Below are 24949 nucleotides of genomic sequence, written 5' to 3' on the forward strand. Positions count from 1 at the left end.
CTAAAGAGAGAAGAATAATTACTAGTAACTGCAAAAATTTTCACAGATACTCCTCAAATTAAGAGTTGTACCAAGAAGTCTATAAGTGCATTGAACCATGGTGAATTTTTGTTGTGTATGTTACCCATTAGGATGAGAGTCATTGTTTGAATATAAGTCTAAGCATAGAGATTGGCACATGACAAAAGAGGGTCCATGTAATATAGCTTTATGAGACGTGAGAAACCTACAATGAAGGAGGATAGTGTTCTTGGTTTATAAGAGTAGAAAAGAGGGTCTATGTAATAAATATTTATGAAATGTAGGTGTTACATGTCATTTTGTCACCATGACACTTGACCGTTAAAATGGATCTCTCGCCATCCATAAACATGTTCCATTACACTCCCTTAGAAGTCAAACAATCAAAAACCCTTGAAGAAGATGTGAATTTTGGGTAAAATGGCTTTATGACTTGTTAAGTATGACCTGTGATTTCCACGCATTTGCATCTTCTATCCCTGAAAACTGCGTAGAACTGCATTGTGTCTTCCACTATAGACCACACAGATAAATCAAAGAAAAATAAAAATAAAAAATGAATTCCAGAAGCATTGTTGGTCGAATATATCCCAAATAAAATATTCTAGGTCATATCTATTTGAGCCATACCCCTCAGACCATGGAGCTAATTCCATTTCATAAAGGAAGCTGAATTCCCCAATTAGAGGACCTCATTCTTCTCTTTTGGACCTCAAACTTCATCCTCTTGGCCTATAAATTGACTAGAGGATAGAGGGATCATGGAGGTTCAGAAAAGATACACTTATGTTGTTGGATTTAGATTGGAAGGCTTCTCAGCTAAGGAGAGGTTTAGAGGCATTTGGGAAGAACCTCATCACATCAAGGCAAATGTTGTAAGGCTCTTAGTTATCCTTGAATTAATACAAATGAATCCTTTTTCCCATTGTATTGTCTTATTGAAATGATGAATGGTTTATGATTCTTTTGATATTCATTAAGATAATCTCAATTTCTAATCTCTTAGACCATTAGATTAAGCTTGTTTGAATTGTTATGATTGCATATGCCTTTGATCTCTTTTATGTCTGTGATTGCAGGTCTTTTTGAGCATTGGGAAGCTTCATCGAGACAGAGCAGAGATCTTCATCAAGCATTTTGCAAATAGGTAAGAGGCTTATACTCCTACTCTTGTATTTACAATTCAAATGAAAAAAGCTCAGGGAAAGAGTTATTCAATTGTATGTTTGTTTCTAGTTTCCTTTAGGATATATGGAGATCATTCTTGTCAGTGAGAGGGATTTATCCACAGTAACTGTTAATTTTAGGTATGTTCTATGCTTAGAGAAATTTATTTCAATTTTCACAGTTAGCTCAATATCTTTTCCAGATTAGCAATCACATCAACATTAAAGTAAACTGCAGATAGAACATAAACATAAATCGCAAAAGACAAGCCAAGATAAGAGGACACAAGATGTGGTGCTAGCCAGGGACAAACACCAATGTGGGGAAACCCTTGATCAATTCTTCTTATATGTTCTTCAATAGTTCAGCAGAGAGAGAGAGAGATAGTATGTTTACAACATAAGTCAACACTTTGATTTATCTAGATAAGAGAATAGATCATCTCTAAGAAGATGATACATGAGAATAGTTGAAGACATGTTGCTTCAATTGATTCTCCAAGATGACTCCTTCACCTATCGTTGTGCTGCATTTCGTCATCATGCTGCACCTCATCGCGCTGCACCATGCTACACCCATCATCACTATGTTGCATCTCATCATGCTTCATTAATCATGACTATACCCATCACTGTATTGCAGTATGTGCCATTGTTGCACCATGTTGCCATATTGACCTATGTGTTGGCTGCATCTTGCTTGCTTGTTGTCCCTTGCTTTCTTGTTGTCCCTTGCATGCTTGTTGTCCTTAGCATGCTTGTTGTTGCATGCTAGTTGTCCCTTACATGCTAGCTGTAACATTCCATGCTTGGTGTATTTTCTACTAAGTACCATACAACTGTCCCAATGTTAGTTAGTTGTCCCTTGCATGCTGCTCTCCTTCGGAGATAGATGCTCTAGATGTTCCAGCAATTCCAGCAGTTTCGGCTATTCCTGACAGTTTCGGAAGTTCTCGGCAGTTCCAGCAGTTCCCGCAATTCCAGTTGTTGCCAGAAGTTCCGGCAGTTCTAGAAATTCCGGCTGTTCCTGACAGTTCCGACTTCTACCCTTAACGTCAGCTTTCCCACCTATTCCAGTAGTTATCGAGAGTTCCAGCAGTTCCCAGCAGTTCTGGCTGTTCTCGACAATTCCGGTAGTTCCGGCAATTCCGACAATTCCGGCAATTCCTGCAGTTCTCGACAATTCCGGCTTTTGCCCTCTACATCATCTTTCATGGATTTTCTAGCAGTTCCCGATAGTTCCGGCTATTCCTGACAATTCCGGCTTTTCTTGGCAGTTCCGGCAATTCTAACAATTCCTGCTATTCCCAGCAGTTCCGACAATTTCGGCTTTTCCCAACAGTTCCAACTTCTGCCCTCTGGATTAGAACAGCGTTATCCCTTAGGATGTCTCCTCTTACTAAAACCAAAAGACAAGTAGAGAGGAAGAGATCCCAAGTGTGTTGAAATGACTTGAAGGCCACCTCTATTTATACTAAAACGTTGAGCACAAGTTGGGTTTATTTGGTTGCCGACCGACCTTGATGAATTGTCCCATAACACAAATAAATTCATATCTCCATGAATACTTATTGGAATCGGATGACCTTTAGTTCAATCCTACACCTCTCGATGAGAGGGATCCAAGAAAAATATCAGCTTCCATTAATAAGATGACCCACATGGAGATTGTCCCTAGTTGCCAATTTTAACACTCCCTCTCAACTAGGGAGAACTCCATCCGTTGATCCATATGTCCAACTGTACTATCTCTACCATCAGTGCCCTACACTTCTCTGCTCTATTGAGCTCTACTTTGCTCTGCTCTACTCTGCTCTGTTGAACCATGAAGAAGAAGAATTGACTGAGAATGTATCATACCATTCCCTACTAACCTGAAGTCAGTTTCATCTGAAGAGAGTATGTCACATCACTCTTACTGGCTCGAAGTTAGTTTTATTGATCCCAGATCAATATCACAAGAGAGTGTCTCAAACCACTCATATTGATCCTAGATCAGTTTCATTTATCCCAGATCAATGGAGGTCATCCTAGCATAGGGAGTATAGTAGATACATCGATGCGTCCATCGATAGTACTACTATGGTCCCTAACCCCATTTCCTTGCTCATTGATAAGATGAGAGGTACTTCCCATGAGTCCCAGACTACATGGGTAGGATGCCTCGACAAGAGAACTAATCATCTTGTCCACAGGAGAACGAATCATCCTGCCCCATAGTTGCCATGGGAGAACTAATCATCCCGGCCCACATGAGAACTAATCATCCTGTACCACAGTTTCCACAGGAGAACTAATCATCTCAGCCCAAAGGAGAACTAATCATCCTGTTCCACAGTTCCCACGGGATAACTAATCATCCCGGCCCACAAGAGAACTAATCATCCTGTTCCACAATTGCCACGGGAGAACTAATCATCCCAATCCACAGGAGAACTAATCATCCTGTTCCACAGTTGCCACGGGGTATCACAGGGGAAGGTTGAACCTGTCATCTTGTACATAGCGCACCACCCGGGGAGGGTGAGTTGCCCTGTGGTCGTATGTTGCTCCAGTAAATACCCCAAGCCCCCCAGAGCTCCCAGAGCTCAATGCATGCAACATGCAGGACCCTTATAAGAAGGTCTCTCAACGACTCCAAGTCATTCAGGAAAGTCACAAATTTGACCTTTCCTCAGGGCTTTGACAAAATGTATGTGACCTGTACATTAGTCTCAATGCGATGGAGCCTCCTCGCTCATCGACTTACCATATCCCAGATAAGGCAGTATCTGATGTCTATCTGTTGGAGCAATCATCGAATACGTGATTCCTCAATAATTGAATCCTCCCTCTGGTTGTCACAGAGAATCACAGTGGTATTCATCATGTGTACAAACAGCTCACTTAAGAGCTTCTACAACCATGCAGCTTCACATGAGATCATACTCGTAGCTATGTATTCGGTCTCGACCGTGCTTATAGCAACCAACTTCTGCTTCTTGCTCATCCATGATATCGAAGAAGAATCCAAAGAGAACCAACAGTGAGAAGTGCTCTAGTGATACTCCACACTGCCTACCCAGTCAGCGTTCGAATAATCACGCAGTTTCATATTTCTGGCAGTGTATCTCAATCCACGAGAGATTGTTCCCTGAAGATATCTCAAAAGATTCTTAGCACCAATCCAATGAGGCTCAACCAAATATGAGCTTACCATGTTAACTGCAAAACATATGTTCGAATGGAAGTTCACCAAGAACATCAACGTGAATGAGTTTATGAAACTCAGAGGCATTTCCCAAATCTGGTCCAATGTCACTACCAAATAACTTCTGAAAGTTAAGATCCTCGAGGTAGTCACAGGCTTGCAGTTTATCATTCCACATCTAGAATCCAACTCCCTCTTACTTCTGCAAACGAGAGGGTCTGCACCTGTCAGAAATAGGTCATCCTCATAAGTGCTAGTATGAGAGGACTATCATCCACAACCTTCAGGTAATGGTTTGGATCGGTTTCACTCCTAGTGAATCTCAGATTCATCAGACAACTATCAATCCTCTCATACTACGCCCAGGGTGTTTTGCTTCAATTCATAGAGGGCTTTCTTCCACCTGTAACATGAGATTCTCGATCATGAATCTCAAACTCCTCAGGTTGTTCCAAACCTATGGACCTGCTACATGAGGGGAATGGTTCCCTTATAAGATTTTCCTTCGATACTTTTCAGACATGTACCTTCATGCTCTTCTTGAATTCAGGCATCCCTATCACCATCTAACTCACATCGGGTAGGGCCCCATAGGTAGACCTCTAGTGTTATAGATGCAATATGTCAATTGACATGATCCCCAATGGACCATCCTGCAACTTGATACAAATTGCCAACCCTAAACCCATGAGAAAAAGCATCTTTGAAAATTCTATTTTTTAACATGTACCTTTCCATCGATGAATGCCACCCTGAAACCTTTGACTTCCATTTTCGAGATGGACACCAGGTTCTTCTTGCGATTAGGTACATAAAAGAGATTCTTGTAAATGAATAGAGTTACCCTCATTCAATTGAGGGGTAACATTCCCTACACCCTTTCCAGGATAGGTGGCATTGACTCCAAATATAATCCCATGGTTGTTTCCATCTCTACCAAATTCGAGAGAGCACCCTTCTTTCCGATGAGGTGCCTTGAAGCACTACGATCAATAAGCTATATTCCCAAAGAATCTGAAGGAGAGGGCCAATACAAGATAACACTTCTTCATCTTATCAAAAACAACATTTGATTCTTCATACCTAGGGTTCCTTGCTTTCTTTGAAGAGTTGGCCATTTCCTTGATGACCTGCAGTACCTGTCATACCTTTGATCATTGAAGATGTCCCTGGAATGATTGTTATCTTCATCAAGAGATGTGTCTCTACCATTCGAACACTCCTTCGCATCATGGCCGAACTTATTGCAACCAAGGAATCTGCCTTTCCTTCCACCCTTAGATCTAGACTTCCCAATGAAGTGATCTTTAGGTAGGCCTTCAGAAAGTTCCGTTGCACCATTCTGATAATATTCTCTACTTTGACTTCACCCTCGGTGAATTTGAAGAGGGATGAGGAATCCAATGATCCTTTTGTCCTTTCCCAACTGTCTTTGGTGATTTCTCTTGCATGCACATTGTCTTCACCTTAGCTCTGATACCATTTTAATTTTGGGTATGTTCTATGCTTAGAGAAACTTATTTCAATTTTCACAGTTAGCTCAATATCTTTTCCAGAATAGCAATCACATCAACATTAAAGTAAACTGCAGATAGAACATAAACATAAATCACAGAAGACAAGCCAAGACAAGAGGACATAAGATGTGGCGCTAGCCAGGGACAAACCCCAATGTGGGGAAACCCTTAATCAATTCTTCTTATATGTTCTTCAATAGTTCAACAGAGAGAGAGAGATAGTATGTTTACAACAGAAGTCAACACTTTGACTTATCTAGATAAGAGCATATATCATCTCTAAGAAGATGATACATGAGATCAGTTGAAGACATGCTGCTTCAACTGATTCTCCAAGGTGACTCCTTCACCTATCGTTGTGCTGCATTTCGTCATCATGTTGCACCTCACCGCACTGCACCATGCTGCACCCATCATCACTATGTTGCATCTCATCACGCTTCATTAATCATGACTGTACCCATCACTGTATTGCATTATGTGCCATTGCTGCACCATGTTGCCATACTAACCAATGTGTTGGCTGCATCTTGCTTGCTTGTTTTCCATTGCTTGCTTGTTGTCCCTAGCATGCTTGTTGTCCTTAGTGTGCTTGATGTTGCATGCTAGTTGTCCCTTACATGCTAGCTATAACATTCCATGCTTGGTGTATCTATTGCTAAGTACCATACAACTATCCCAATGTTAGTTAGTTGTCCCTTGCATGTTTCTTTCCTTTGGAGATAGATGCTCTAGCTTTTTCGGCAGTTCCCGACAGTTTTGGCAGTTCCAGCTGTTCCAGGCAGTTTAGGAAGTTCCCGACAGTTCAGGAAGTTCTCGGCAGTTCTAGAAATTCTGGTTGTTCCCAGCAATTCCAGCTTTTGCCATCTACGTCAACTTTCCCACCTATTCTGGCATTTCCCGGCAATTCCAACAATTCCAGCTATTCCCGGCAATTCCAGCTATTCTAACAATTCCGACAGTTTCGGCTATTCCGGAAATTTCGAAACTTCTGGGAGTTCCTGGCAGTTCCAGCTTCTACCCTATGCGTTAGCTTTCTTGGCTGTTCCGGCAGTTCTCAACAGTTCTAGTTATTCCCGGCAATTTCGGCAGTTCTTGCTTTTCCCAGCAGTTCTGGCAGTTCTAGGCAGTTCCAGTAATTCCAACTATTCCCGACAGTTCTGGTAGTTTTGTCTTTTCCTGGCAGTTCCGACAGTTCTGGCTTCTGCCCTCTGGATTAGGGCAGCGTTATCCCTTAGGATCTCTCCTCCTACTAAAACCCAAGGACAGGTAGAGAGGAAGAGATCCCAAGTGTGTTCAAATGACTTGAAGGCCACCTCTATTTATACTAAAACGTTGAGCACAAGTGGGGTTTATTTGGTTGCTAGCCGACCTTGACGAATTGTCCCATAACACAAATAAATTCAAATCTCCATGAATACTTATCAGAATCAGATGATCTTTAGATCAATCCTACACCTCTCGATGAGAGGGATCCAAGAAAAATATCAGCTTCCATTAATAAGCTGACCCACATGGAGTTTGGCCCTAGTTGCCAATTTTAACAGTAACAAATTAGCAACTCCACTAGGGAATGTTACTATTCTCTTCTCTTTCCTTGGTTTTGCTTTCTGATCTTTTTTGTTTAGCTGGACCTGAGTCTTGGTAAATTTACAATATTTCAAATCTTCTAGGTTGATTGCTTTCTTTTTTATCTTTTCGTGGACTTCACATACCTGTGTGGTTTCTGTTCACCCACATAGCATAGATTTGCACAGTTGTTGCCTCAGCAACCATACACATGTGCACTGAACTATACTGCTCATCTACACAATTCCTAGAAATTTTTGAAAAAATAGGTTTTCTCATAGCTAGAGTCTGAATTTTGGTTTCTGAAAGTGTCATCATATTTTTTTTTAGTGTCCAATACCTTTTCTGAACTTATCTGAGTGCTTTGGTGAAGTCTTTTTGGGAATCAATCCCTTTTTCAAAATTGATTAGGGTTTTGTCTGGATTGTTTGTTGATTGATCAAAAAGAGATAGGTTGTCTTTAAGATCATTGTATTCTTATCTCTTTATGTCAAATATACTAGATCCATTATCAATCTTGCTTGTTTGTGATGAAGTTCTTTGTTTAATCACAAATTAGGGTTTCTCATAAATTGTTATGTTTTGTGAAGAATTGTTTTCAGTGTTGAATGATAAAAAGGAAATCATTTCTTTTCATTTTCGAAAAATTTCATTATTACATTCTAACATCATTAAGTTAAAGCATTCATTAGGGAAATTTCATTTTTTCCAAACTCTTGATTGATTTCTTCGTGTTTCAGAATTCTAAGTGATAAATGATAAAAGACAATTTGGGTTTGTTTGGTCTCTTAGGCAAATTTGAAATCTTAGTTTATTTTTGCATCTGGATTACATTAAAGTGAAATTGGATGTCTTATGAAAATAATTTTGGTGAAGTTGTGAGTTTTTCATTTTATTTGAAGAAAATCAAAGAAACTCTTACTTTCCCTTAATTAGGATTTCATTGAACAATAGATTACAAATTGCATGTTTGATTGCATTAAAATTTTGAGTCAAGTCATAATATCACAAGTTTCACTTTCATTACCTATTGAGTAAACAACAACTTAATAACACAGTGTTAATTAAAATCAATTAAAATTTCATAATTTTTAGGACTCTTACCACCTACAGTAGCTTAAGTGTAGGGCTTTGGAATAGGAAACTGAGTAAACTTTCCAAAGCTACAAACAAACAATAGAATCTTGCGTTAGGGAGAGAAATCCAATTATTTCAGTTTTTCTCTAGGAATCTCTTCTTATACATAAGTTAAGCACAAGATCATATTCGATCTGGTGAAGTGATTGTACCCACTTCATTGGCTATGATAGAGCGATTTGCATGTATTACAACAATGCCAAAAGGTACTTGGGGTCACTTGAAAGTAAACCTCCAATTAACCATGTTGAGGAGCTTTCAAGGGGATTGAGATTTGTTACTCTGCCCTTGCGTGTACGTCCGATTTACAACTGTCCCCCTAGGTAAAATTGTTGTAGTTGGTAAATTTAGTGACCATAATCCTAAGGTTCTACCTAAGGTGACGGTAGAGGGAAAGTCTTTTTGTACCTAGAACAGTCATTGGCTAGACTCATTCGGAATTTTTGGAGGGTAATATTTGCTCGAGATGGCATAAGAAAAGTTACTTGCCCCAGATCGTTTCATTAAAGATTTTGTGTGTGACTGGTTCCAATCGCTCATATCTATAAAAAAAAATCACTTTGACCTCTACGATGTTGGATTTCATCACCAACTAGTAATTATTGATCTTTGTGACAAGTTAGTTTGTATGGTTTGAATTCCTAGATTTATTAGCATGTGTTACCTTGTTTGTTTGTTTTTTACTTTTTAGAGGCTTTAGGTGTGATTTTGATATTGTGTGAATTATTAATTTTAAAAAGAAAATCATTGTGGTTGAATTATCGAGACAATCACGTAGAATGCTAGGCCAACCCCCTGAATATACGCCAAGTCAGCTAGAAAAGATTAAAACTGAAAAATCAAAGTCAAAAGGATTCAGGACTATAGATGAACCTGAAACTTCTGATGTAACAGGAACTGAAGTAAATCAATTAAAAACATCTACTATTCTAGGACCTAAAGTAACAAAACCTGAATTTTATCAACCTTAAACACTAGAATCACACTCAGAAGTAACCGATCCAAAAATTACTAAACTTATTCAGATAGAATCATACTTTGGAGAGAGCTTGGATTCACAATTAACCGAACCAGATATCGAAGAACCTGAGTCACCTTCAGCTACTTTAGCCCGTACTCCTCCACATTCATTGTGAGTAAAACTTATTGTTACCGATAATCCACCTCCTGGTCCTATTAGTATCAAAGAACTTACCTCTGACGAAAAGGAAGAATCACCACATACACCAGTTTCTACCGGTGATCAGGCAGATACTCCGAAACTTCCTTTTTCTACTTTTCGGCCTGAACCTTGGTATTTTATGCCCTTGAACTTTTTAGGTCAAGGAATTCCACGATACACTACTCCTTATTCTACTGTACTAGGCTTTGAAACATATAAATCCCTATTCCAGGAATTTCATGACATTTTTTCCTGGTCTTATGAAGAAATGTCAGGAGTTTATCCTAGTATTATAGTGAATAAAATTAAGACTTATGTGTATGCCAAACCTTTTAGATAAAGATTGCGTCTGGTGCATCCGCGAAAATATATAACTATAAAAGTTGAAGTTGAAAAACTATTAAAAGAAAGATTTATTTACCTCGTTCCTTTGACTGATTGGGTATCAAACATTGTACTACTTAATAAGAAACAAGGAACCATTTGAGTATGTTTCGATTACAGGGAAATTAGCAAGGCTTCTCAAAAGACAATTACCCAACCTCGTATATCGATCAAATTGTCGATGATTGTGCCGGAAACGAGATTTTCTCTTTCATGGATGGATTTTTTTGTTACAACCAAATAAACATACTCCCTGCTGATCAGCATAAGATTGCATTCATCTGCCCATGGGGAACTTTTGCTTATCGTAAACTCCCATTTGGCTTGAAGAATTTTGGCGCAACTTTTCAAAGAGCGATGTCTTACGCGTTTCATGATATCAAATACATATGCTAGCCCTTCCTAGATGACCTACCAGCTCACTCATGGAAACGGCAAGATCATCCATCACATTTGAAAGCAATTTTCATTAGATGTAGGCACTACAATATTCGTTTGAATCCACACAAATGTGTTTTTTGAGGTACGATCTGGTCAACTTCTAGAATTTTTTGTTTCGAAATAAGGCATTCGTGTCAATCCTCTTAAGGTAGAGGCAATTTTAAACTTGCATGCTCCTTCTAGTCTTTTTCAACTCCAAAGTTTACAAGGGAAAGCAAACTTTTTACATAGATTCATACTGAATTATGCCGAGCTGACCAAAGGTTTTACCTGACTTTTGAAAAAGGGCATTCCTTTCATTTGGGATGAGCTTGCTGAAAATTATTTTAATGCATTGAAATACACATTGACCCGTGCATTGTTATTACATCCGCCTTATTATCATTGAGATTAATTTTTATATCTAGTTGCGTCAGATGCCACCATTGGCATGGTATTAGTTCGGGACGATGAATCTAACAATGAACATGTGATCTATTACCTAATTTGAAATCTCACTAAAATTGAGATCAAGTACGCACGTGGAGAAATTAGCATTGGTAGTTGTCCAAGTTGTTTAGCGTTTTCGTCACTATATACTTTTGTGAAAAATGACAATCATTTCGGATTGCAACCCTATGGTGTATATTCTTACCAAACAATTTCTAGGGGGAAATACTCCAAATGGATAGTCATTCTACAGGAATTTGATTTGGAATTCAAAATATCTAAATCAAATAAATCATTAGTTTTCATTGAATTATTATGTGACTTTCCCTATACTAACATAGAAACAGTGGTAGAAGATTCTCTAGCAGATGAATCTCTCTTTCTAATCAGTGCATATGATCCTCGGTATGAAGATATCATCACATATCTTCAAGCCCAAACTTTTAGTCCTAAGTTATCTCGAACTAATCTTCGTCGCATCTGCTACCAATCCCAACTATACAACATTGTTGGTGAAAAAGCACTAAATGACTGTCATTCTGGAGCATGTGGTGTTCATATGTTTGGGTATGCCATTGCCCAAAAGATATTGCGCACTGGCTATTTTTGGCCTTCCATGTTTAAATATTTCATTATTGCAGTCAGAAAACACCATAATTGTCATGTTTATGATCGCAAGATGTGAGCGCCTCCAACTCCTCTTTACCCTATTATAGCTATCAGTCCTTTTTCAAAATGGGGCATAGATTTCGTCACTTGTAACCCTCACTTGGTTGGGGGGCATGGGTATATTATCCTGGCAGTTGATTACTTTAGGAAATGGGCTGAGGTGGTGCCTACATACAAGGAAAACAACGAAACTATATAAATTTTCATTTTCAATCATGTGATTGCTCGATTCGGTGTCCCACAAGTCATTGTTATGGACAATGGTAGCCATTTTCACAATTTTATGATGATTGAACTATCTTCATAGCTCGACCTACGCCATGATAGCTCTACCCCTTACTATCCATAAGCAAATGGTCAAGTCAAAGTTGTTAACAAAGTTTTAACAAACATGATTAAATGGATAGTTGGCATTCATAAAGGAAATTGGAATACCATGCTTTTTTCAACCTTGTGGGCATACCTTACTACTGCGAAAAATCTATGGGTTCCACTCCCTTCCAACTTGTCTATGGATTAGAAGCAATTTTACCAATTGAATGTGAAATTCCATCTTGGAAACTAGCCATTGAGTTATTACCGGCTACCTCTGTAAAGGAAGAGTGTTTTTTACACTTAGCACGTCTAGATGAAACTCGTCGTGAGGCTGCATTGGCTAGCGAGGCTCATAAAAAATGAGTCAAAACTCAATTTGATCAAAACGTAAATCCACGTTCTTATGTAGACGGTGACCTAGTCTTAGTCTATGATCAAACAGATGACAAATTGGGTGCAGGTAAATTTGAGCCTATGTGGCATGGCCCTTACATTGTAAAATGTGTATTAGCTAAAGGAGCCTATGAGCTGGTCAATTATGATGGTGTCTCTTTGGGAAAGCCTAGAAATGGCCTTTACCTGAAGAGATATTATGCATAAAATATTTTCTGGAGATTTGTACATTACTTGTATTAAAATTTTATAAGTGTGTGCAGTAGTTTTAGCATTTTTTAAAATTTCACTACTACTTCTCATGCTTATATTGTTTTACACTTGATTTGCAGATGTCAACACTCCCTCAAACTTACATTGCCTTTGTTAATGGTGTTAGTCATAGTACTCAGAATTTGTCTTCCGCAACCTGGGTCATTTATTCGCCCAGTGATGAGTTAGTTTCTATTCATGGGATATGTCTTGGTCAAACAACAAACAACATAGCAGAATATAATGCAGTCATTAAACTATTATCTGACGCCATCTTGTTTGGCATTCGATGTTTGATTGTTAGGTCAGATTCGCAAATCGTAGTATTAAATTTAAACAGTGTTTACACAATAAGAAGTTCATCAATGTTAAGAATGTTTTTACGGGTTTGTCTTTTGGAAAGGCAGGTTGATTACATTGAATATCAACACATTCCAAGAAATTTAATCACATTAACCGAGGCATTAGCCAATCACGTGTTAAATAAACGTTTGCAACATTTTAAGCAAAAACAATATCCATCCATATATTGAACAAGATAAACTGAAATCAAAACTAGTAATCTCCATTAGATAAAGTCTGAAGAGAGTGTGTTATACAAAAATATGTCATCCAAGGACATAAGGCCTCGTGGCCTTTATTATATGACTATTTCGATACAAAAATCAAAATGTAGCCCTAAAAGACTAAGCATCTAAGCATGATGATGATCATGATAGCAGACTATAGCATGAGCAACTCGACGTAACAATCGCCTAAGCGGTTCTGGAACCCCAACCATGTGCCTCTGGTACTAAAGAGGCAAATCATCAATCCCAGTCTCTGGGATATCTATAGTCAACCTCTCTAGGTTGTGTTCCAGCTCGGCTGGTGCCTCTGCTACCTCTGGGTTGGGTGATGCAACTGTTATAGGCTGGTCACCCCACCTATCAAAACGTCGTAGCCCTGCCGGTTGAACTAGGCCCACATTTACATATGCATTTCGAATAATTAGTCTTGAAAGACAAAAAACATATAAAAACTTAAAAACAAACATAAAAATGAGTAATTTTTACCTAGGTCACCCCATTGTGTCCCTGCTAGAAGTAAGATATCTGGGTCACTCCCATAGTTCATCTCTTCATATGGGAATTCCTCAATCGAGATGATTTGTTGACCCAGCGATACACAAAACGCAGGAGCATATCTCACCACTGGACCATTACCTCCATGACAAGCCATTGAGGTCCTCCCTCATCCACTAAAATTTGTTGTGGCCTGAGAAGTGGTACCCTCTCTAGAGTGAAAGAAATTAGAATGGTGCCATAAACGAAATTCTCTAGTCTACCATTCTTAGCTATGGTCAATTGTCCTTTCATATTGACAACCACTACCTCACACCAGTTAAAGATCATGGACTCCCAAGATTCCACAATGGTCTGCATCTAGGCTTTGGTGGGCAAGTGAAGAGTTGTGCTGCCACACAGTTTGCTAACCATGAAAGCTATGGTTCTCAAGGCTAGGTTCCCAATAGTCTAAACATCAATCCTACCATCCTTGAGTTGTGCATTCCCACAGAATCTTCATAGATATCCAACAATAGTATCTCCACCCAGCCTTTGCCCATATAAAGAAATATCAACCCCTATATGAGAGATCCCAGTCAAAAAGTATATATCATCAGCATCAATGGTGACACGATGATCCCTGATCCAAAAACATTGATCCTGGACATTCCAAGTTCTCACCAACCATGTCATGAGCTCTATTTGAGCTTTCATCCCCGGAATAATCCAATATTTGTAGAGGCCACAATTTCTCAAAGCTTGCAAAGTGTCCAAATCATCCAAAGCTGTTGAATCTTGATTCTCAAGTTCTCTCTCCCTCCATTCCATTTTTTAATGGTCAATTATCCTGATAATGACATTTAGGAGTTAGAATAACTTGTAAAACAAGTTTGAGATTTTTTGGGGTGGAATTTCCGCATTTTCAAAACTCGCGGTACTTCTGCGGCCTATTTTTGGTAAACAAAGCACAGTTGCGCGGATCTCAGGAGATTTTCCATGTAGACCACATTTCTCAATACACAAAAAATTACCATCCTGTGGGGACCTAATGAAGAGTTCTCGCGCAAGCCTGAGGACAGATTTTTTAACATAGAACCCCCCCAAAAAACTAAATGAAATCCTAAAATTGAAATGTAAATGGACGAAAATGTAGATATTGAAGAGAGCCCTTACTTAGAGGAAATGGTTCAGGATTTCGTCCACCGGTTTGCTCGGAATCAACCTCAGAATTTTGGTGGTAAAAATCCCTCTTTTTTCTCTCAAACTAGTTAAAAATTAGATGGAGTTACTTTTTGAACTTTTATAAGTTTTGGGTGATTAAAATATTATTTTTTATGCCTATGACCTTTTAAAAGTCAATTTTTAGTGTTTTTTTACCTTAATATCGAGCAGTTATGAAAAATATATTGAGTTTAATGTGAAGAACAGGTTACAACATATCATTTTGACTGTGAGCAGACTTTTATCACTTTTCATACTCTTAAAAAGTGAAACCCTAGAGTACTCTTTTAAGTCCTTTTTAGACTCTCGAAACATGAAAATATTGTCGAGCACTTGCTTGATAGAACTCGTATTGTTAGAACTTGTAAAAGTAAATGAGCAACCGTCCACTGAGTATAAGTTTACCCATTTTACGGACTGAATTGGAATATTTATGAAAAAGGTATACGTTGACTTATTATGGTCAATAGATCCTGCATTATTTTATCATTTTTTGGGCTTGAGGGACTAAATTTATGAAAAATAACATTGTAGAGTTTACTTATGTTTTTCTCCTGACTCCCTAAAACTGAAAAACACCAAACTTTACTTTCTCGGGGCTGGTTAAAATTTTACAGTAAAAGAACTGAATGAGTTTTCTTTTGTGTTTGTTTCAAACTCTTTAAACATGAGAACGAAATCTAGTTACTCCTTTACTAGACTCATTAAAAATTAAAGAGTATAGGACTCGTTAACCATAACGAGACCAAACCACTCCTTAGGGTTCATTAAAAATACTTTGGAGGACTCATCTGAAGTATGATCTTAGAGGACAAGCATATGTTATCCTCCTCAAGCTTCTAAAAAATAAAGAGGTACTTTCTAGTAATGGTGGAGGGGAATTGGGGAAAGGTATTCATTTTAAATTCATTATAAAGTCAGTATGGTGCTCTTGAACACGACAGTACGTCACGCCTGTTTCCGGGTTGGGAAATCCATTTGTCTTACAGTTAATTGAAACCCATTGAAAGACTTTTTCTAGTTTTGAATATTATCCTTGATTCAAATGTTGTCAAGTAAATTGTCATGTTGCTATTTGTTCAAGATAAGTTCAACCTCAATTCATGTTCCTTTGCAAATTTTTTCCTTCATTTGCGTCAGCTATTCCTGAGTCAGTCCTTGCAAGTATTCTTTAAAACTTGACATTGTGCTTCGTGTTGTAGGCCCTCCTGTGACGGGTCACTTCCTATCGATATTAGTTCATTATCCAGGTAGTTGATCTAGAAAGCTTCAATGCCTTCAGGCCTGCATGCCTTAATGGCAGGTTTCTTACTTTCGATGATAGGTTCTCATCATTGGCCTTCGATCGAACAATTTTATGAGTGTTTGACTTCAAATCATCTTTTCACACTCTATAGATTGTACTGAGACTACCTTGAGAGCCATTTTCATTATTGGTGGTTTCTCTAGTGCTTGTTAATGGTTCACATCATTGACCGGTAATCAAGTGGTTTCTACCATGTTCGACTTTGAGACATTCACTTGCATGGTTAGATTCGTAGTATGGATCGAGAGATGGAAATTAGGACCCTAGATCTAGTTTCATCAATCTAGGTTGTGAGGAGATATATATTCATGATTATGTAGACAAATTCATAGTTGATGGCTGCGTCCATACTATGTCTACTATGGATATGATTTTTGAGTTTTTCTGTACTTGTTCATTGAGTTAGTTTTACTCTGAATATGGGAATGCATACCTTAGTGATGATTATATATTGCATTGTAATCCTTGAATGTTTCTTGTAGGTTCCCAACCATTGTCTTTAATCCAATATTTGGCATGATAAAGCACTTCAATCTTTAAAAGATTAGGGGAATTTTGAGGTATAAAATGGGCCTCCTAAGGAAATTATAAAATAATAGTGGAAATAATAAAATAATATTAGATTACATCACCAAATTTTAGAGGGAAAAAAGAAAAACTATTTTTTCAACTCGTATTTTAAACTTATCTCTCTATGGGTTTACTCAAATTTCGAGGCAACACTTTTTGGATGCATTATTTGTTTCCTCATCCAAGGAGTACCCATGTTGCATTTTCGATGGACCCTTCTACAGAAAAATGAGAAATACATGAAAAACATGATTGCAATCACATTTTTTCATGTATTTCTCATTTTTCATGTAGCGAGGTCCATCAAAAGTATGCAACATGGGTACTCCTTGGATCAGGAATTAATTTTTTCATCCAACAAGTACTCCCGCTTGAAATTTGAGTAAAACCTTATGGAGATAAGTTGAAAATATGAGTTGAAAAAACAGTTTTATTATTTTATTATTTTTTAATCTTTTTACCTTTTTTACTCCAAAAATAGTGAATCATCCCCCATGGTTGACATCATCATCTTGAATCCTATTGGTTCTGATAAATTTTATTTTGATTATACATTTTTCTTAGGAGGTCCATTTTAGACCTCAAAATTCCCCTAATCCTTATTTTTCAGACTTTACACTTTAGGGGGCAATCTGTTACATGTCATTTTGTCACCATGAAACTTGACCGTTAAAATGGATTTCTTGCCATCCATAAACATGTTCCATTACACTCCCTTAGAAGTCAAAAAATCAAAAACTCTTGAAGAAGATATGAATTTTGGGTAAAATGGCTTTATAAATTGTTAAGTATGACCCGTGCGCTTTTCCTATTAATTTTTCGCGCATTTGTAGCTTCTATCCCTGAAAACTACACAAAACTATGTTATGTCTTCCACTATAGACCGTGCAGATAAATCAAATAAAAGAAAATAAAAAGTGAAGTCCAGAAGCATTGTTGGTCGAATATATCCCAACTGAAAGCTTCTAGGTCATATCTATTCGAGCCATACCCCTCAAACCATGGAGCTAATTCCCTTTCATCAAAGAACCCTAATCCCCCAATTAGAAGATCTCATCCTTCTCTTTTGGATCTGAAACTTCTTCCTCTTGGCCTATAAATTAACTAGAGGATAGAGGGATCATGGAGGTTCAGAAAATATACACTTATGATGTTGGATTTATATTGGAAGGCTTATCATCTAAGGAGAGGTTTAGAGGCATTTGGGAGGAACCTCATGACATCAAGGCAGAGGTTGTAAGGCTCTTCTTTATCCTTGAATTAATACAAATGAATCCTTTTTCCCATTGTATTGTCTTATTGAAATGATGAATGGTTTATGATTATTTTGATATTCATTAAGATAATCTCAATTTCTAATCTACTTGATCATTAGATTAAGCTTCTTTGAATTGTTATAATTACATATGCCTTTGATCTATTTTATGTCAGTGATAGCAGGTATTTTTTAGCATTGGGAAGCTTCATCGAGACAGAGCAAGGATCTTCATCAAGCATTTCGCAAATAGGTTAGAGGCTTATTCTCCTATTATTGTATTTAAAATTTGAACGAAATAAGTTTAGAGAAAGAGTTATTCAATTGTTTGTTGGTTTCTAGTTTCCTTTAGGATCTAGGGAGATCGCTCTTGTTAGAAATAGGGATTTATCTGTCGTAACACTAAGAAACATACATATGAAGAAGGATAGCTTCCATCGTTTTTAAACTCACTATTGATTGTAGGATTGAGAGGCATAACCCCAATGGTGATGCCACCATGAACATTGCCTAGAGATGTTGCCAAGTATAAAACTATTTTGGAAACACCATATGAAGTTGGAACTCCCTTGCTACACATTGAGAAGTATGGAGAAAATGGATCGATACAGACTTGTGTTCTATAGCATTTAGTTACTTGTCATACAAAATAGAAAACAATGGTGAATGTGAAACTTCAACAATTGTCGCATTGAAGCCTATGATCTTGTATGGTTCTATTATGTGGTAGAGATATTGGAGAGTATGTTTTATCAACTCTACATAGAAAGTCTGAAATTTTATGTGAAATTACACTGATAGGCAAGGGGTGGTATGTCCACTTGCATCAAGCGATGTCAGAGCTAGCCACAGCTCTAGGATGAATAATTTGCAAGTGCATCGAATCTAGTAACAACTCTGAGATGAAACAATTTACAAGGGTATTAGAGCTAGCTACAATTTTTTATGAAGGAATTTGCAAGAATATAAAAGAAAGGTTGAGAATTTGCAGGATTATCAGAACTATCTCTCTTGAGAGTTGGCTACCTGAGATCAGTCCTTGTGGAACTATCACAACAAGTAGACCTATGAGAGTTTCATTTCAGCTTGTGTCTATTATAATATGAGTGGTGGGAGTTAGTGCCAGAAGAAAGGCATGTGAATGGTAGTCTAGTTGATGACTATAGGACAAATCCCAAGGATGTTGTCGTGAAGAGGAGAAAGTCAAGTGGGTGTAAGAAACCAAGAATTGATGAATTAGAGAATAAATGATTTGGAGATGCTGAAGTAACTGCATAAATGTTGAGGATAAGGAAAAGAAAAGAAAAATATGCACAAATTACAGGACCAAGTATCATAAAATAAGAATGAATTTGTTAAATGGAAAATATTGAAGTTGCAAGAAAAAGAAGATAGTCGATTTGAGTTCTACCATAACATGCGGAAAGAATATTACATGAGGTAAATAAAACCCAAAAGGTTGCCGCTAAAAGAAGCAAAGTATCTGAGATAATTTTCTACTACAGATAGAGGTATGGTGTGTCATTCATGATTGAATGAGATGGCGGTTGTTGTGGTGGTTATCCATTGTTATCTTGAGATGAAAGGATAGTCACTTGAAGTGAGTTTGCAGTTGCAACATGAATGTTGGCTACACAGTGAACACCTATTTAAAATGTGACATGGGAGAGGAAGGAATGTCTCCACGTCATAGTTGAGTGGGATTCTTGACAAAATAAGTGGGTCGTAAGAGAAAATGAACTCAAAAGGTTTCCCAGACTAGAGACTGGACTAATAAGATCTTAGGAATGCGTCGGTAGCATTATAATGGTGGAAATACATTTTTACTTGATGATGGCTACAAATTCAAAGAATTTGAGAGGGAAAAAGAATGAATGGAGAGAGGGAATCTTATGGTAGTGGAAGATAAAAGCACATGTGGTGTGTGTCAAATGTAGCAGAGAAAAGGAGGGAGTGGAGATGAAATTCTTTGTTTTCCCTTGATATGTTATTTATTTGTTCGTAGGAAGAAGGAAATTTGCAGCTGCAAATGAAAGAAAAAGTACTTGGTGAAAAAGGAAATATGACTATCAATCAAGGAAGATTCAATAGAAAGAGGATGTGTAAGAAAATGAATCTGTAGAGATCACAACAATCGAAAATCACAAATGACGCAGCATAAGAAGTCAAAGAGGATGAAGATGTCTAAACATAAATTTAGATGCTAACAAGATGAGTGACCTAGGAGGAAGCATGAGAAAAGCTATAAATGAATTTATAGTCTTGAAGAACAAGTTGTTGAAAAGGTTGCTAACAAGAAAATATAGAAGATTACAAATCTACTAGAGGAAGAAGACATGTTGTGGAAGAATGTAAAAAGGATTAGAGGTTGTTGAAAGAGAACGTGTTGAGAACCAAGTTTAAAGGTGTTGTGTAAGAAGATTGTATATTGAAGGCATGTCTCTAATGATTTTAATTTATGAAACAAGTGGATACAAGGACAAAATTGTCGACTAAGGCAATTTGCATGTGATTGTGGGTTGATTCGAGAGAATGTAACATGGGAGCATGTGACTCCATATTGTGTGGTTTAAAGCATGAAGGACTCGATGCACTAAAGGAACTTTGTACACTATGAAAAAAGGTAGTGGAATGTCTTGAATGGGATGAGTTGTGCACGTGATGCATGGATGGGGAGTATATGATCAGTGCTTGCTGTGATGAAGAAACAAAGGAAAATATGGTAGTAGTACCAAAGAGTGAGTTGCAGTAGAAATGAGCTGGTAATTTGTAGTTTCCCCATTTTTAGTCTCCCTTATGATGTGGTTAGGATGTATTTTCAAGGTCAGTGATAGCTTGGTCATGGGAACAAGATTTCACTGTTAGTGGTCCTGGAGGCTTCTGGAGGATTTTTATGGGGTTCGACAAGGATCATTCATGACATTTCATCATCAAGGCCAATTATGCACAATTTATTCTTGCTTTTCTTGCATTACAACAATTCTTGTAAAACAAGGTTATTAATGAGAATATCTTAATTAAATATGCTTAAGGTGTCATTTTGGGAAGAATATTTGATGAAACACCTTAGTGTAATAGTTCGTTGGAACTGAAACCAAGAGATCTATAGGATGGGATGGTGAAAAGAGACTTTCAGTGGCCTAAGAGACCGTAGAGGCATATTTTGTTGAATTACCATGATCTTGGGTCTAGGATAGAATCACAGAATCTATGACACTACCAAACCAGGAATCTCAACAAAGCTACCTTGCACAACAAAATGATATAAAGCAGTAAATCACGCATGCACAAGTATAGACAACTTTTACAAATTAGAACCCAACTTCATTATTTAATCAACATATAATACAACACTATAGGGCTCCCATACAAGGGATAATGACCCTCAATTATCCACGAGTACAAGAATAAAAGATACACTGAAAATCTCGTTGCAGTCCCTATGTCGTATCTCGTTCTGGCGGTCCTTCACTCTCGTTTTGCTCTCTAGTGCCCCTTAGTCCATCAAGAGACAACACATATAGTCTCCAGTAGGGTTTCCACCTATCACTGCTACAAGTCGCTTCTGCTACAATGAACACGGGTCGATCCATTCTGCTCTTCTAATTTGGCTAACACCTGAGTTCCAATCTGCCAATCTAGCAATGTACTACACATGAGGCTCATCAACTTCATCCAACCTTCAGTTATTACACTTCCTTTAGGACAACTTATCAAGGGCTACTTTGGTTCACCAACACACTACCTTCCACCAGTCCAATGGAACCCAATCCTTTCACTATAATATTTTCTCCTTGTTGAGGTTTCCAACCACCCAAGTCAACCTCAACACATGGATCCCACAGGTTGCACTATCCAAATACTAGGACAGCCTTCCACCTAGCATCAAATCAACATGAATATATCAACATATACATACCTCTGCAATCCCTGAAGGCTGATGTATTTTTTGTAATCTAGTCACTGGTTAGGGCTTGCTCAAACTGTTGCTACAACCCTCTCTTTCCATCCATCTGACCTTTGTTTTGTTGCAGACTCCCTCCGATGTAGTGCCCCACTCTAGTCAACTAACAGTGATATGCCATTAATATTTAGTTAGACCTAAGGCCCACACATTATTCTTGAGGACCTCAAGTTGAGGATCCGAACACATGACTCTATTGTTAGTGGTTGTGATGTTTATGTATGTTATCCATTGATATTGTGATGATTGTAGCATTAATGGTTATACATGTTCCCTATTGATATTATGAGGATTGTAGAATAAATGGTTATGTTTGGTTTCTATTGAATTTATGATGATGATGGCAGTAAAAGATATGTATGCTCTCTATTGATGTTATGATGATGATAGCCATGATGATGTGTCCCCTATGTTACCTACTTGCATTAGTTCTGGTTCACAATGAACAATGATGTGAATGACTAAGTGATGTTGATGATGTTATTATGACAATGACTAACATCGAGAAACCTTGTTATTGATGATTATTGAGTATGGCAGGAAACCACCAGAGGCACTCGCATATGACGATTTGACGACACCTGGTTTGATGAAAAATTTATATTATTTTATCTTTGAAATTCTAGGCCAATTTTGAAACCTGTTATATGTTTATATGTATTCTGATGATATGTTAGTGGTTGTAGGCACAAGTTTGTTGCTTGGCCGAATGACTCACATATGGTTGATGGGGTTGTACAATTGGATGGAACCGCATGGGATGGGTGGGGCAGTGTCCCTGATCTCACCCACTAGCACTCCCGCTGTGACTTGGGCTGGAAAGGTTGAAACACCTTCACCTTGAAGATCGCGATGTCATGAGGGCAGGTCCCAAAGTTGGGTCGCTCATGAGGATTTTACTGTGGGGCACGCATCAAGGCAGACTCCTTGATCCCCGACACCATTAGTCTCACTATAGAAGGAAACATAAGAGATGATAGTGGTCTTTGTCATTGCACCTATACTTTCCCCTCATAGCCACTGAATGCTTGAAAGGCAAGTGGTGTGGCACCCTTGGAACTTCAAGGGAATTTCTTGAAGGGCACAACCAACTTGGCACCCTTGGCATCACAAATAAACTATTAGGCATGGCACCCTTGGAACTTCAAGGGAAGTTCTTGAAGGGCACGACCAAACTTGGCACCCTTGGAATCATTAAAAATAAACAAATTAATAAATATAATCAAGATATGAAAACCATGTAAATTCACATCAAGAGTAAATGATGTTAAAAACTGAGATAATTAAATCAAGAATAAAACTTGCGTTAAGAGGATCATAGGAAGAAATAAAATATTTTACCTTAAAAACTTTGCCCTTCCCATGTTGGAAAATATTAGGTAGATAATGTAGTTTAATTAGGTAAAAAGGGGAAAGAGGGACATAAATGTAAGGATAAATATTAATCCTAAAATAGTTAAACCTAATTAAGAGAAGAGGATGGTGAATTAAAATAAGATTAATAAATTAAATTTTAGAGAAATTTAGAGAACCTCCATGTGGCAACAACCAACATAAGAATATCCATCTAAGAGATAACTTGAGCTAAATTAGGGAGTAGATAGGGTATCAAATCTTGACTTATCAATTGACTTTAGTAATGAACACAAATTAAGGAGTAAAAAGGGGGATCAAGAGACAACTAGGAGAATAAATAGGAATCTTGTTGAGGTGAGGAAAAATATTAGTTTTAATTTAAAATTTAAGTAAATAATTTTGGAGACCCTTGATGAGAGAGTGACACATGGGTGGGTGAATAATCAAACTATTGAATTATAAAAAATAATTAATTATGCATGAAATGTCAAGTGTCACCTATGAGGACTCCTATAAAAGAAGGGGCAGGCCATGGGAGAAGGGACTTTTCTTTACCCTATTGTTGGATGGATGAGACTATGTCAGAGTAGCGACTATGAGCTATAGTGAGTTTGGTGAGGTAGAGGACTTTAGAGAGGGGACTCTTGAGCCAAGGAGTGCTCTCATCTACCAGCTAATACATTCTTCCATTGTACAACTCCATTGCAGCTCGGGGGTCCGCGGGGAAGGAGAGTACCCAAGAAGTAGGCTGGGAGGTCAACCGGTGGGTCATTACATTCGGATTAAGCACGTCGACATTCACACTTGGAGGCGACCGACAACAAAGGAGGGAAAACATCGGCAAGTCAAGTTTGAATCTCGTCTCTTGGTGAACTGTACCTATGTTGTTATAATATTCTTTTGTATGATTTCATTATGGTTTTAGTTAATAACATGTAATTAGATGATATGTTCAATGAAGTGAAATTCAAGAAAGTTTTATATAATGCTTAATAATTTTTGGGTTCCCAATGCTATTTTTCTTATGGTTGTATTTTTAGCATTTAAAAAAAAAAAAAAAAAAATTATAGGGTTGGTCCCTACACTTGGTATCAGAGCTTAGTTGAACCCTTGAGACCTATGGGCCCATGCATGCATGACTAGTTTGTTAAATATCTACTACACTCTACCCTGAAATTGTGTATGGTGACCTTTCAAGGCTCTCCCTAATAAGCTGCAAATTTATTTTTGGTGAAAGAGAAAATCAAAAACAAAAATGAATACTTAATAAAATACGGATCTCCCATAATTTTAAAAAAAAAAAAATAATCCTATTCATTCCAATGGTCTGTTGCAGTTCAGGTTGTTTTCTCATGGGCTGGGTTTGAAGAATTGGACAGTCTTGCTATCCCCCTAAACTACATAGTCTTGCTATCCCCCTTAACTGCAAGAACTTTTTTTTTTTTTTTTTTTTTGGTTTGAAATGAAATGCCAAGAGCCCACAACGTTGTTCCTGGGTTTCCAGCTCTATTTCGAGGTTGTATGCTGCCTTGCAGTGCCATGGAGGATTTGAAACTAGGTGTTGGCTGCATTCTGAAGATTGGGCC

The 24949-nt window shown here is 37.8% G+C and overlaps 1 protein-coding gene across 1 annotated transcript in view; it reads right to left on the reverse strand.

Moving 5' to 3' along the window:
- Nucleotides 1–2115: 2115 nt before the first annotated feature.
- Nucleotides 2116–24949, reverse strand: part of LOC149237438 (uncharacterized) — a 70846-nt gene continuing 48012 nt past the window's right edge. The window contains exon 3 of the mRNA XM_089369269.1: nucleotides 2116–2386. Within this exon, the coding sequence (XP_089225395.1) occupies nucleotides 2116–2386 (271 nt within the window). The remainder of the gene's footprint in view (nucleotides 2387–24949) is intronic.

This window comes from Pinus tabuliformis, chromosome 8 (assembly GCF_031772625.1).
Source record: "Pinus tabuliformis cultivar Carrire ecotype Pingquan chromosome 8, CPIR1, whole genome shotgun sequence".
Classification (NCBI taxonomy): domain Eukaryota; kingdom Viridiplantae; phylum Streptophyta; class Pinopsida; order Pinales; family Pinaceae; genus Pinus; species Pinus tabuliformis.